Below are 15,529 nucleotides of genomic sequence, written 5' to 3'. Positions count from 1 at the left end.
TTTACTATCTTCTTACATTTTCCTCTCCCCCTCCCCCTTCTCTAAAAGTATCTCATCTCACCTCTTTCCGCTCTCTGGCAATTTTCTGTCGTCTACTTTCGTCTCCACTTTCTGCCCCCACCCCATTACCTCATTTGCCCCCTCCTCTGGGCAACTGACTCTTTCTACAGCCTTTCTACTGTTACTCCTTGGCTCTCTTTCAGCAACACCACTGATTTTCCGGTAGGAAAGATCTACACCTAGCCTTCTCGGACAATACTAATAAGATCCCTTGGTGGTCTAAAATCGATTTAAAGACTAAGAGTAGGCTTCGGCCGCACACCCGGGCAAAATTCAAAATGTCCTACCAACTGGAAATGTTGAATGTGTCCAGCACGCTCATATAACCTTATGCAGTTGCGATCGTCGTAAAACGCTTACCAAAAATTTGAAAAATAATGCAGGTTTCTTAGGCAATCTGACACAACCGTGACTGTAAAACTTTGTAAAAGTAAAACATGGGTGTTCCGCCCCATCATAATACATGTGTATGGTCTACAGTTTTCTTTCATATATACAATGTAAATATTTGCAGCAATTCGACAGCTTTCAAGATCCCAGCTCCAAGAAGTCTTTCTTTAACTTAACTCAGCTAAAGGAGGAGCAAGCAGTCTAACCCAAGTCTTATTGTGTCTTGGGTCTAACTTTCAACAGTAAATTATATTCTGTGTGTAGTGTAAGTTACTGTACTCCAAGTGAGTGCAGTACAGTTGAGATTGTAAAAATAAAGAGTATAGAGATAGCCCTACTGTGAGTCTCTGTGTATTGTTCGTGGACAGCACATTTCAAGTTCAAGGAGATCAAAACGTAAATCTTCAAAATTACAAAATTATGACGACATGTATGACTACTGAGGGGAAAAAAAACAGACAAAAAATCACGCTATTGACTCCATCCCATTACCACTTCATGACCAAGTTGTTTTGGTCCTCTTTGTCGTCTCATGGGTGGGTTTTTGAAGGGTGTCGCTGGCACTGGCAAGTCCCAATTTTCTTTCCCTATTATTGTGTCTGTCTGAGGAGTTAGATGGCGTCACTGGTGGTAGGTCTGACCATTTTCCACTATGTAACTTGTTTCTGTCTAGTTTAGATTTTAGTAGGGACCATAGATTGATAGGAAAAGAGAAAACCACATCAAAGTAACCACCCTCGTCCTGCCCAGAAGAGAAATGGGAGGTCTTCGCAATACAAAACACACCCAATCTGTCCCCGTTGGATTGTGATGTCCTTTTTTAAAAACATTTTTCTTTCGTCTATAGATCTAGATCTACTACTGATAGTGAATCAGTGGATACTTACAGAGATTATACTTTTTTTTTCTTTTGTTCTTTTTTTTTTTGGGTTGACTGATACGTGTATTGTTTTCTTTCCAAATACACAACAAATTACTGATACTGATAAGTTCTGTTTTCTGTACATAAAACATGAAAATCGTGAAAATTCGCGTTGAAAAAGTGCAAAGCATGTCGCGAATGATGTTACGGTAACTAGCATACTTTTCGCATTTTTTGGGCATAATTTGGCCTCCTAAATTTGCATAATTCTACGGGTACAGCTCAATACGTGATGTAAAGGAACCAAGCCTACACCACAACTGGAAAAAAAAGAAATTGTAGAAGTTTGTTGTTTTACTAGCACTAATAAGGTTTTACGGCGCTCGCAACTGCATAAGGTCACATGAGCGCCAATGGGTGGATGACAACAGAGAAGTCCAAACGGAGAATCAAGCTTACTCGGCTCACCTCCCTAGCCTCATCAACAGCACAAAGTCTGCTTCGACCAATTATCAAGGCACCGCGGAAATAGCAGTTCACAAGAAAGTGACAAACATACAAAAGAAGTAGAGGAAAAGTGACGATAGTAGGGATACTCCCCAATCAACACAAGATAATCCAGGAGGCCGGCTGCTTCGTGCGTCGACCCTGCGAGTCAGACAACTCGAGATGAGAGGGATACAACATCCTAACCGAAAGATGGAGATACTTGTCACATATTTGAACACCGCATCCTTTTTTTCCACTTAGAAAATCGGAACTCACGTCTTTTATGCATTATTTTAGTAAGAATTATTTTACAGCACTGGCAACACAATAAGGTCATATAAGTGCTGAAGAATAGATTGCGAGTTACAAGAGAGTAACATACACAAAAAAAGGTGGGGAGATTAGGACGACAGATGTTTGATAGGAAAGAAGGAACAAACCACACCAGAGCACCCACCAACCACCCACTTTTTTGCGTGTGAGGTGACAGCAAAGTGCCTAACTGCTTCACCAGACGCTGATACCACGGCCAAAGGAAATTGTTTATTCCCCCCAGCCTGACTCGGCCCAGTGACAGAAATATGCAATGTTTGACCCATGATATTGATAAAAGATACACGAGCAAAACCTGTACTTTTTCATATGAATGGAAACGAGAGTTTTATAATATATGATGTGATATGGGCCAATGACCTTTAAACACTGACCACAACCAATAATGTCAAATACATGTATGTGTATATGTTTAACATTCCATGTAGGCCTACTATGATATGAAGAAAAGGAGAACTGACTGATACCATAGCCACTACCAAACATCCTCACTCTACAGTAGCAGTAAGTCTGTGATGAAAGGAAGATTTCTCTAAAACTTTACCACGGCAATAACGTCTCACTGTAGAAAAACAGTAGTAGATGTACTGTGGTCAAAGGGAACTGTAACGTCTCACTATAGAGAAACAGTAGATGTACTGTGGTCAAAGGGAACTGTAACTGAAACTGTACTATAGCCAATTTCATCTTTGCAAAACCTAGTAACAGTAACAGAAGTCATAAATTAACTGTACTTCATGGACAAACAAGTCCATGTTAGTATTTTCAGCCCGCCATAAGAGAAGCAAAGTTTTTTTCTGTTTAAAGAAAGAGTTTTACGGCACTTGCAACACAGTAAGGTAATAAGTGCCGAAGATTAGGTGTTACAAGAGAGTAACAAACATTAAAAAAAGAGGAGAGATCAGGATGATAGACGTTTGATAGGACAGAAGGAGCAAACCACACCACAGCACAAGCCAACCACTCACCAAGTCCATGTTAGGTTAGTATAATTAAGCAAAGTAGAGGATGGATTTTTCATAATCTACACATTACATACAGACAACAGTGAGGAAATAAGATCTATAAAAACACCATAAATGAAAAGATAAACACCATTATATCAAATATTATGTATTTAATTGGAAAGAAAAAAAATTATTATCAAAAGGCACATGAATCTCCTAAAAGTAATACTCATGGCAAGTCAATGATATGCCGGTCTGAATGCCATTCAAAACAAACTTTGCAGCAGACGTCTTAGTCACTGATTATCTGTCCCCGTGGTTTTATGCACCCTGCATAATTTAGCAAAATTTGATCATTTTTTTGAATAATTTCTGATTATTTTCCTTCATAACTCTTTGTTAAAATTAACAGAATCGTATAATTTCACATTTTTGGGCTCAGTTTGCATAATTTCAAAGTTTTTCTTGTATAAAACGACAGGGACAGGATTATTATTATTTATAACTTAAGTAAATGAAAATGTTTTAGGGCCCAGTCTTCACAATTTAGATCATTTAGGAAGCAGGCTGCTCCAATCCTGTCCATCTGGGCCCAGTAGGAAACAGCATCCTATCGGACAAAGAGGTACCGGTACTCAATTTTAAAAAACCTCCCTCTATAGGAATCGCCTTCATCTTCAGCTAGCTACAGTGAAGGGCCTAGAACCATTATTCATTTTTACATACTATAATCAAACCACTAATACATTCGCCAGTGGAAAACTAAAGTTATTTTTTTAAAGTAAAAGTTTTAATGGCACTTGCAACATAATACGGTCATATAAATGCCCAGATTAGAGATGTTACAAAAGAGTAACAAATACAAAAAAGAGGGGCTAGATAACGACAATAGATGTTTGCTAGGAAAAAAAGGAGCAAACTACAGACCATTTCAAATACACAACACTAAAAGTCAGTCCATCCAATGTGGTCAACAACTGACCCAGAACCACACCCAAAGCAAGTTCTTTGGTACCATGCATGTCATTGTGTATTTAGACTTTCACATCCTTATCATGTCTGCAACTTATCAAGAAAGAATGCACATATAATACGAACATACCTTATCAAGAACTTTGATCGGACATTCCTTAAAACAAATAAAAAAATAAAAGGTAATGCAAGGTGGGATTGGGATGACCCTCTTAACACTATGCCATCATATTTTAAGGACAATCTAAAGAAACTGGGAGGTAAACATGGCCAGTCGGCCAGATGAGGCGGCAAAGTGTTAAAAAGAGCTCAACCCATTTGGAAATAAAAGTTTGACACAGCTGCAAAAATACCAAGAGATCCATCAATCAATCAATTCAGGCATTACTGTGTACGTGTCAACCACTCACAAGTATGCACAGCTCTGAGATCAACCAAAAAGAATCTTTAGCCTCACCTATGGGTCATACACGACGTACCCCGGTACCTATACGCCAACATCCAGCTTGACATAGTCCCGTTCTGGCAATTTACAATGAGCTTCATCTCCCCCACATGAAGCCACAAGAGAAGACCTCTCGTGAAATCACTCAGAACTGAGAAGCAAGCCAAGCCAGTGATCGATTAGCCACAAGTTTGGAGGTCAAGCTGACACAACATGTCTTTACTTTACAGCAACAACACACCTTTACTGAAATATAGTTGCATCTGTTTTGATTTTGACGGCCATCTGTCCAAGACAATCATCTGTACAAAACACTACTTCTCTCAACTCCCCCCCCCCCCCCAATGATGACCATGTCCAAGACAACCACCTGTCTTTTTTTCTTTTCGTAACAGTTTTACGGCACTTGCACCACAATAAAGTCATATAAGTGCCGCAGATTAGAGGTGATACAAGGGAGTAACAAACACAAAAAAGGAGGAGCCATAAGGATGATAGATGTTTGATAGGAAAGAGGAAGCAAACCACTCCAGAGCACCCTTCCAACCACCCACAACAACCTGTCTGAGACAACCACTTTTCTCCTGACATTGGGTGGCTCTCAAGGAAAATTTCGACTGTAGGCCTACCTCGATAACATCAACAAGCAATAATATATATATATATATATGTATCAGTTGTCACATACTCTGTGTGTACAAAAACAGCACAGCATGGACAACCTCACAACAATGCAGACACTACACAACTGTGGGTAATGCCTTCTATGGTCGGAGTATTAATTCTGTACATGGTAAACAAAATATAATTCTTCTGGAAGAGAAAAAACAACAAAAATTACAGAACTATACACAATATTACGCTTTTAGTAACTACAGTGGAGTCCGCTTAAATCGAACATGGTTAATCAAAAAACAAAAAAAAAACCATGGATAAACCAAGAGAAAGAAATTCTCTTTTACTCTTTCTTTGCTATTTGATCAATCTCTCTACTAAGCCCATAGCTGCCACTCAGGAATTTCAAAAAAGGAGGAAATTCATGCGAAGGCGTATGCGCGCTCTCCGAAGGCCGGAGTAAAACCAGTGAGATCCAGAGGCAATATATACTGGAAAACCTAGCCTATGGCTTTGGAAGGGAAAACTGTCAAATTTGTTAACCATAGGCAACTGAATTAAAATGTATTTGAACCCCCCCAAAAAAAAAAAAAACAACCCAAAGGCAGTAAGTTGACAAACAAGCATTTGAGTCAATTTGACACAGTTTGGAATTGGTGACTAAAAATCCAGTGTTTGTTGCCAGCTGGTGTCTTATAAAAAGATTCCTTTCACTTTAAACTTGTACATCGATGTAGAGCACGCGCAGTATTGGATCAAGGAGGCAACACCTTTGCCGCTGTACTGAACACTCCTGTACAATTGCGGTCCCGTTCGCACTTAACTTGGTAGTGCCCCTGTAGTGTGTAGATCTAAACTGAATTAAAATTATAGCCTAGGCTATCTAATCTAGATCTAGATATCTAAATATGTGTAAATCTAGATTACATCTAGAGAGATTCACTTCAACAGCCACAATAGCCGTCGTGTAAACAAACGGGACCGCCATTGTACAGGAGTGCCGCGATTTCTTTATCACACCAAACGCAAAGTGCAGCAAGCGGCTTGTTCAATTTTCTAATGAACTTTTCAAGTCGCACACCGGCTGCTTCTTTCTCATTCCAGCTCCTTTTATTTTTGCATTCTGCATCAATTTCTCTCGAATTTCCGCCGTTTTCAATGACAACTCGGCGCGCTAACGTCCCGATGCCCGATCGACACTTCGTTGCTCCACAATAAACAAAGTGAAACTAGCGCTAGGCCTAGAAGAACGGAAGTAGAAAGCTACTGGCGGACATGCGCCATGCACAAGCTGCGTTTTCGTCTCTCTCCCGGTTCGGTGTTTTCCGTGTGTAAAAAAAAGTATTGCAATTTGCGGCCGAGAGCGGTCCAGCGAAGGAAGGAGGAAAGTAGCGGGAAAAGCTAGATTAAGCGGAGTTTCCGCTATTTAGCGGAAAAGTGGCAGCTATGTAAGCCCAAAAACACAGCTGGACTGAAAAGAAAATCTGGAGGTCCTGCAGATTTCAGTTTAAGTGGACTCCACTACACATGGTATAACCTCGCCAACTTAAACTTGCATAAAAGTCTGTAAGAGAACATGTGTATTTAAAAAGAAACAGACAGCTCCCTGATACTCCTAACACCCCCTCCCCCCAAAAACAAACAAACAACTGCATCACTCCGATGTTGATCGTCGTCACTCAATGTTCAGCTCAAACTTCTCCAGTTCTGCAATCTCCATGTTGAAGTTGGAAGCCCACTCATCCATTTTGGACGTCTGCGAGAAAAGAAAGAAGAGAAAAATTATTGTTGAGCTACTAGAAATAACTCCGAACCCCCCGAACTCAGAAATCATCCAGCATTAACATAAACAGGAAAATCATGTTAGAAAACTACGACATTGACGAGAAAGAGAAAATCCCAGCTTTATCTTGCTCTGGTGAAGAAAAATGGGTGCTGATCTTTTAAAGATCTTCTCCCTAATCTAACTAGATCAAAACATCAGTTCAACCAACAAGTCTCTGCACTGAATACTGGGAAGAGAAAAAAAAATGAAAAGCATGAAGTAGAGGATTTCTTTTTTTATTGGGCTGTGGGTGTGTGTATAAAAGTTTATATGAACGCACAGGACACATTAAACATTTTCAGTTGGTAGGAAATTTTGATTTTTGCCTGAGTGGCGGCTGAAGCATACTCTTACAGATTTTGGACAACCAAGGGATCTTTAACGTGCGCAACTTGCACACGGGACCTCCGAGATTTTTTGCCCTTGTCCGAGAAGGCTAGGTGTAGATCTTAGCTTTCCTACTATAAGATCAGGGGTGTGGCTGAAAGACAGCAGTAAGAAGGAGCCAAAGAGTAGCAGCAGTTCAAGGATGCAGAAAGAGTCAGGAGCCCAGAGGAGGGGGCAAAGGAGGTGAGGGGGGTGCGGGCAGGAAGTGGAGATGAAAGCAGACAACAGAACATTGTTAAAGAGCAGGAAAGGATGAGAAAGGAGAAAACTTTAGAGAAGAAATTTTTTTTGCCGTTATCCGGATCCAAACCCGCGCCCTATTGAATGAGAGGCGAACATTTTAACCCCCAGACCACGAGAACCCCCGGAATTCTTTTGAAAGGAGTATAGTTGTAGTACTATAGGGTCAATACAATAATGGAAACACTTCCCCCTGGACCAAATGAGGACAGTAGAAGCAGAAAGAACAAAAGACCAGACAACACCAATTTAAAAAGTGCCCACCAATCATTCACCATAAATACACAACACAGTTTAAGCTAGAATTCATTCAAGTTTGAGTTCATCAAAGTCAAAAGTGAACACAACTGCTGCAGGAATAAACCAACAAACCACACACAACTTTTTCAGATTGCTCACCTTCAACACGTTCCGTTTCACAATCTTCTTAACCTTCACTGGCTTGTAAGGCTTGTAGGTAGACTTGTTCACTTCTAAGGAATCTGGTCAAGAGAGAACAAGAAAAATTAACTTTAATTTGGATTCAGTGTCTGTTCATGGCACCTGCATCACAAACAGAAGGTCATACAAGCACCGAGGATTAGAGGTGCTACTAGAGAGTAATCACAACAAAACAATAGTAACATACAAAGAAAAGGAGGAGGTGTCATAAGGTTGATAGATACTCTGAAAGGAAAACAGGAGCAAATGACAGGAGCACCCACAAACAACTCACGCTCAGTTTATGTAAAAAATTTCCAGTTGTTTCATAAGTCTCAAAACATGACAGGCAGACGAAAACCAAGACTGAAGAATACAAATATGATATATATATAACAGTCTGGAAGGAGTTCAAGAGTAGAGGAAAAGTCTCATTAAATGTGCCGCGGGATTATTGAAATTTCAGATTTCATGGGTTGGTCACTTGAGGCACAAGTACATGTACACATTAAAATTAGAAAAATTGTTACTCTCAGAAATTATTTGCCAGAGGAAAAAACAAAAGCATTAATAGTAGAGTGGAGTCCACTTATAAACGAGTCCGGAAAAAACGAGAAGGCACTTTTCTTAAACCCAGTTTTTGTCTTCTCTTTACCTTTGTAAACAAAATACTGCTATAGATCCTATGCGCTATCAGATACACTTGCAAGTCGGTTATAGCGGAATATTGCTGCTGCTGTGCACATGGCATGGGCCAATTATACATAATGCAAGACCTCGCCAGTTGAGAAACTTGTTGCTGATCTTGCGAAACAAAGAATAGGAGAGCCCATGTGTGTCAACAATGAAGGCCGGAGCGACTGATTAGGGAGGGTGTGGCATGTGTGCAGACAAGCAGAAAACGCATCGCGTGATAGGCCAGTTTAGATTATCAAGACCTGCCATGCCTCTCACATCTCCGAAGGGGGGATGGAGAGGTCACAGCAATGTGATGGACGGAGCGAATGTGTGACGTGCGCAAGCAGACAGAATGCACCACAGGGTGGGTTGGGGTGGGAGGAAAACACAGCGGCGAGTTAGCCCAGAGCCCTTTCTTTCTGATTGCCAACACCGAGCTGTCAGTCCACATGGCTAGATCTAGCGCTAGAGAAACAAACCTGATTCGATTTTTGATCAAGTAAGACCTAGAGGTCATGTTGAAACAAAATCATCATCAGGGGAGAGATAGCAAAAAGAAAAACAGAACACCAAACTCATAGATTAGGCCTACTTTACAGTTTCCCTTGAATTTATTACTGGATCCCTTATAGCGAGAATCCTGCTATAACGAACATTTTGCTTCGGTCCCCTCCCTCTCGTTATATCAGGATTCCACTGTATAAAACTTGTGCTTGTCAACCTTTTTTTTACACCAGCGCCCATTTTTGCCACCTTTAGGAGGCCAAAATTTCCATAGCTGCCCACCTACACATATATTTCCAAGATGGCCATAAAATAACTCCAGTCATCCATTGTGTGATCCCCGCCTCCAAACCAGACCACCCACTTGTGGGTGATATTGCCCACTTTGGCAAGCACTGGTATAACTATAGAAGAAGTAACATCTCTTATTCTATTTTTTGAAAGAAATTTGACAGGAATTTCCTGATTCTTACTGGCCTTCCCCATAAACCAGCTACACCCATTTGATAAAGGAATTTTTGTCATTTACTGCAAGAGTGACTTGGTACCAATTTAGTTGAATTAGAATTTGCAAAATTTACACCAAATAAAAAGGCAGTCTCATTGACAAAATCTAAAATTTCAACAAAAAAAAGCATATATAATAAATTCCTGCAAATTGTCAGTAAATAGTTGAATTATTACTACATTACTGTCGCCTGGTGTCAGAGGTAAAATTAGCAAGAAAATGGCCCAATGTTCAGTGACTTCCAAAGCTTTTGAGTGCTTTCCGAAACAGAATCTTTACATTTTTGTGTGCCTTTGATGAACGTTTTACAGTAATATCCACTGACAAATATCTTTATAAAATGGACATAAAAGGTGTTGAACAAACAAAGAATGAAAAAACCCAATAAAAATTTCCATCGAGGTCGAAAAACACCGGCTGCTTCAAGTTCATTATTCTGATGAGCGTCTGATTTCACAACGATGCCACACCTTATGTCAGTGAATGAACCTGTTTGGCACATGAACACCTTTTACCAGCAGAAAAGTGAAAGTGCAATTTATCCAAGTTTCCCAAACATGAAGGGGGAAAATAAAAGAATAGCGCTCCATTTGAGGAACCCCAAATTTGTCAAATGAATTCTGAAAAGGGTTTTTGGAAAGAAAAAAAAAAACACGTCAGAAATTAAGCTTTTCAAAACAGAAATTCATCCAATCATCCTTTCTAAAGAAAGAAAGAGATCAGCTCTCTGTTCAAGATGTTTTTAATGGAAAGTCAGACACCTAATCTTCTTCTCGACCACAGCTCATCCTTTGAGCTCAATCATTCTAAAACCAATATTTGTGCGCTCAGATTCAGATCTAGTAAGTAGAGATAGTCCTTGAATAAAATACTGTATTTCATCATATTTTTTCCAAAAGGCATGAGGAAATAGTACACAGAAAGAGTCTACATGACATGAAGAGGGGGGAAAAACTGACCTGCTTCTGTAGAGAACATTTCATCAGAGAAGAGGGGTGGAGAGCCGCGCCCAGCGGAATTCCACGGATTAGACAATTGAGACCCTGAGCTATCCAGACCATCTCCTTTCAGCACACTATCGCCCGGAGAGTCTGATAAAGAGATCTCTTTTGCCACACGGTAATCCTTGTCTGAGGGAAACACTGTCCGTGGTTTGCTGTGCTTGGCAAATTTAGAGTATTTTCGGCTCGAAGGAGGGGTACTAGGGGTGGACTGGACCGGGGAGTCCATGGAAGTGAATCCAAAGCAAGAGGAATCTTGTCTTACATTCTCAGGCGAGTCTTTGTTGCCGATGATGTTTTCTGTTTCAGACGTTGACTTCAAAGACAACACGTTCCTTTTTCGTTTAGGTTTGGGATTAATTTCAATAGACGCCGTTAAATTTTCATTATTTTTCCTCTTGCCCGCATGAGACGCCGTCTGTTTCTTTTTGGACTTGGTTACTTTTGTGTAGTTCAAGTCTTTGCTGGAGACAACAGCCGAATGCTTTTTGGGCAGCGGAGAAACGACAATCCCAGAATCCCCTTGCGAGCTACAGCTGAGATGTGTTGGCAACATTGGTGTGTCGGAGTCCACTTGATACGGCCGTTTCCGAGTGGACCGTCTATTGTGAGGCGTGTTAAAACTTCTACCGGAATCGGGCGGAGACCTGACGGGTAAAATAGGGGTGACCTCAGGGGTTGCTGAGGGAGAATTCTTGTTGAGAGAGCGACGCTTGGTGTGGTGAGTTCCAGTGTCTAGAACAGGCGTACTTGTGGGGACAATGGGGGCAAGGGCGGCGGGGGCTTTCTTGGTGCGCTTTGCCATGGTTTTGGGTTTATTTTGAGACTGGGAGTTTTTCTTGGAATTTTTCTTCCCTCCTCCGACCACCACGGGAACGTCTTCCATTAGGTCAAGGCCATACGGGTCATCAGGGATAGATTTCTCAGGGGTGGAATCGGTTGTGGCAGACTCCTCATCACCATCGTAAGCCGAGTCAGTCTGAGGGAGGAAAAATATAAATCTTTAAGATTCTTCAATATAATGGTCGGTATATCAATATTATGCCATTTCACCTATTTCATTTTCATTTACGAAGTACTCTTGTATTTTTTTTTAAAAAGAGAAAGAGAAGAGAATGAGAGAGAGAGAGAATCTTTAACTAAACAAATTATACAGAAAGACCACTGTGCTACAGATAAAAACAAAGCAAAAAGTGTTCATGATAATAAAATTTACTCTGAAAGATCAGCTGGTGCCAATGTTGAAAATGCAAACGGCTCTTTAAATTGATACCGTTGCTTAATTTAGACAATGGAATCATTGTTGCGTGATTTATTGTCGCCCTTGCGATATTAAGAGTCTTAAAGACCAACAGGTGAAGTAAAAAACTTGTTTAGTTTGATCTTGAAGCAACTGCAACATTGCCGCCAACCATATCCGTATTGGACTACGGTATAGTTTCTAACATTTTAGGGGCATTTCTAGTCAAAATTCAGACCTGTCTTATTTAGAGCAATCACATGAAATAGTTAATTACTATCAATTCATCTGACAGATGAAGAGAAAAACTGACACAAAAATCCTGCGTAATGTTTAATGTTTTGTAGGTTAGTCAGTCTTATCATAAGGGCAACATTATACTTGTAACATATTCTGGCTGAAGCCTGTAGTTAATTTGTTTTGAAAATTTCAAAACACAAAAGCAAAGGAAAACTGCACAAACCGTCCACAACACCATCATAACTGTTCATAACACACAAATTACCAAAAGAGGGAATCTCTGTCTCTTGCCAAATGGTTTGTCAAAACAGCCACTGCTGGACTTCCTCTGCAACAATCAACACAAAGCAATTTTAACGTGGTAGGCATTAAACTAAACTTTTCAAGTTCACTAAAGTACTAAAGGGGTAATACTAAAAAATCATTTTTGATCACTTTAAGAGGAAAGGGTGAGAAAGCTTACTTCCTAAAATGAAAAAAAACCCCCAAAAAACCAACGACCGGCAGGGATGGAAACGGATCAGTCCAAAATAAACTGAACTTCTCGCAGGCTATAAAGATTTGGAAAAATTGCATGTTTTCAATTGTAGATTAGTACATGTACACATATATAGGTACCACTTACGGAAAATTTCCATCCCTGCATCTGACAATAGATAACTACAAACACTGTTTCATATTAAAACTTGTCCTATGGTCAGCTTCAGTTATAATCTATCATTTATTCATGGTTACATGAGAAGGTAACCACTGAAGGCTACACCATCCCCATCGTCTGCGGGCTGATGGTACACTTTGGGAGTAACGTGAAAATGAGTAGCTCAGAAAATCCAGTTCTAGTCTTTATTTTCCACACACACCCAGGCCAGTAATATCCACATGTTGCTCAGCGCGCTCATATGACCTTAGCAGTTGCGAGCGCCGTAAAACCTTATACTATACATACACTTTGCTCAGCGCGCTCATATGACCTTAGCAGTTGCGAGCGCCGTAAAACTTTATACTATACATACACTTTGCTCCTTAGCAGTTGCGAACGCCGTAAAACCTTATACTATACATACATGTTGCTCAGCGTGCTCATATGACCTTAGCAGTTGCGAGCGCCGTAAAACCTTATACTATACATACATGTTGCTCAGCGCGCTCATATGACCTTAGCAGTTGCGAGCGCTGTAAAACCTTATACTATACATACATGTTGCTCAGCGCGCTCATATGACCTTAGCAGTTGCGAGCGCCGTAAAACCTTATACTATACATACATGTTGCTCAGCCACAGGACTATAATATCAAGTCAACCTTGGAAACATAATTCCTAAAAAAAAAAGAGTAAGATTTTACCCCCACAAAATTATTTTATGCATTCTTAAGACCTACATGATGTTTTTTGCCAATAGGCCATAAAACAATAATTTCCATTAAAATGACTCCTGGTTTCTCTTCTGCTTCTCCCTCGCTTTCACCTGCTTGTCATGGTCAAAGGACCAAAAGTATTGCAGAATAAAAGTAATTTTTAAAGGAACTTATATTACCGTAATCCTGTCAGAAATTCTTCTCGTGGCAACAGTCCCAGACGAATCACTGACATCAGACCCACTGCTTGATGACAGCAATTGAGCTACAAGAATATAAAAAAAAAGAAAGTAAAATTTAACAATCATTCACAAAAAAATGCAAGCAATAAATTATAGATTTATTATACAGTACAGCACACTAAGCAAAGCTTAACCGGATTACAGTAATTTGTGCGATTTGGACCAATCGGTGGGGTTCAGGGGAACCTGTTTTAACCCATGAGAATATAATTTTATACTTTGCATAGTTGGGTTTGAAATTTTCTTTTGATTTGCGACAATTTTAGCGTCTTTTTTATGTGTGATCTGTAGCAAACAATACTGCAGTTTGACCCCCTAATAACCTATTTCTAAGGCCGGCTTTATTTCTCCGAACGTTCGGGAGAATAAACTTGAACTCTATTTCTCCCAACAGTTTCCATTCTCAAGATTTGTTGATAATATAAGCGAATAGAGTGGCCCGTGTGTGTGCCAGCGTGCGTGCCTGTGTAAGGTGTGAACAGGTGGGAGGGCCTGGAGGCCTAAATCTCGCAAATAACCCCAAAATTCTCGAGATCGGAAACCGTTCGGAGAAATAGAGTCCAGCTTTATTTTCCCGAACGTTCGGAGAAAAAGATCTAGTCACTTCGTAATATTTTTCTTAAGCCCCTAACCTAGGCAGTGCATCTTTTCGAGAAAAACACAACAAACTTGTTTTATAATTTTATTAGAATCTTTATAAATGCTAGAGATATAGAATCTAGATCTAGGTTCTAATACCGGGAGCCCATTGCACTCAAACTGGCTAGCAAACGGCCCCGTCCTAACCTCCCAATGATTAGCCCGGGGAACTCCATATTACAAAAAGTGAAAGCCACAACCGGACAAGGCCACACTGTGACAGTGTCTCTCTAGTTAAGCTGAGTGAGTGTTGATGCCAATACCAAATCAATGCAAAAGAAAAAGGTAGCATTAATTGCGACAGAGTGACTCTGCGACAAAATTAATGCAGTGTTCATTGCGACAGAGTGAGTCTATTTTATTAAATTATGGTAGAGGGTTTTACGGCGCTCGCAACAAGATCATATATGAGCGCCTAAAAGGGGTGGGTGTCAACAGAGAAGTCTTTACAGGGAATCAGACTTTGCTCATCTCTCTAGCTTAGACAAGGTCCGTTTCGGTGATCTTATACTTTAGCCTTAGCACGTTAAATTCCCAAAGTCTACTAATATAATCCCCGACTCAGACCTTCAAAACTTTGAACTGGGCCTAAAAATGTGCTAACTACCGTAATTTTGTCATGACTCGAACAAATCGTGTAACAGTGTTTTTCTGTCTTCCATCATGATTTTGGAGTATAATCTTGGTGACATAGAATTTTGATCCAGATCTGTAAGTGGTCGCTCGTTTCGGAAGTCCTCAACTAACTGAAGAATTTAACTTGCTAAAGTATAACTAAGAACACCTCTGTTTCGACTATCAAGGCTAGGCACAACGGAAATAGCAGGTCACAAGAGCGTGACAAACATATAAAAGAAGTAGATCTAGATCTAATCTGGAGGAAAATGACAATAGTAAGTAAGGATTAGGAAAGAAAAAGCAGCAGTTCCCTGTTGTAGATCAGGCACAGAACAATAGTCTATAGTATGATGAGTAGATCTAGATTAGATCTCTAGAATCTAGATGTATGTTAGTATGAGTATGAGCATGACATGAATCAGCCCACAATTCTACTCAACTGTGCTTGAACGAGAAATGTCCCCCCTTTGGGAATGGCCTAAAGACACTACAGTCAGTGGCACTGCCCCGGGCGGGGG

General features: G+C 40.2%; 1 protein-coding gene across 1 annotated transcript in view; it reads right to left on the bottom strand.

The window, feature by feature from the left end:
* Positions 1-6,306: 6,306 nt before the first annotated feature.
* Positions 6,307-15,529, bottom strand: part of LOC101857327 — an 18,142-nt gene continuing 8,919 nt past the window's right edge. The window contains exons 2-6 of the mRNA XM_005096969.3: positions 13,692-13,777; positions 12,422-12,484; positions 10,635-11,655; positions 7,965-8,047; positions 6,307-6,869 (exon numbers count right to left, since the gene is read on the bottom strand). Of these exons, the coding sequence (XP_005097026.1) occupies positions 6,789-6,869; positions 7,965-8,047; positions 10,635-11,655; positions 12,422-12,484; positions 13,692-13,777 (1,334 nt within the window). The 3' untranslated portion in view covers positions 6,307-6,788. The remainder of the gene's footprint in view (positions 6,870-7,964; positions 8,048-10,634; positions 11,656-12,421; positions 12,485-13,691; positions 13,778-15,529) is intronic.

This window comes from Aplysia californica, unplaced genomic scaffold (genome assembly GCF_000002075.1).
Source record: "Aplysia californica isolate F4 #8 unplaced genomic scaffold, AplCal3.0 scaffold00143, whole genome shotgun sequence".
Lineage (NCBI taxonomy): Eukaryota > Metazoa > Mollusca > Gastropoda > Aplysiida > Aplysiidae > Aplysia > Aplysia californica.
Note: the sequence above shows the minus strand (reverse complement) of the source record. Positions and strands in the feature narration are given on the sequence as shown.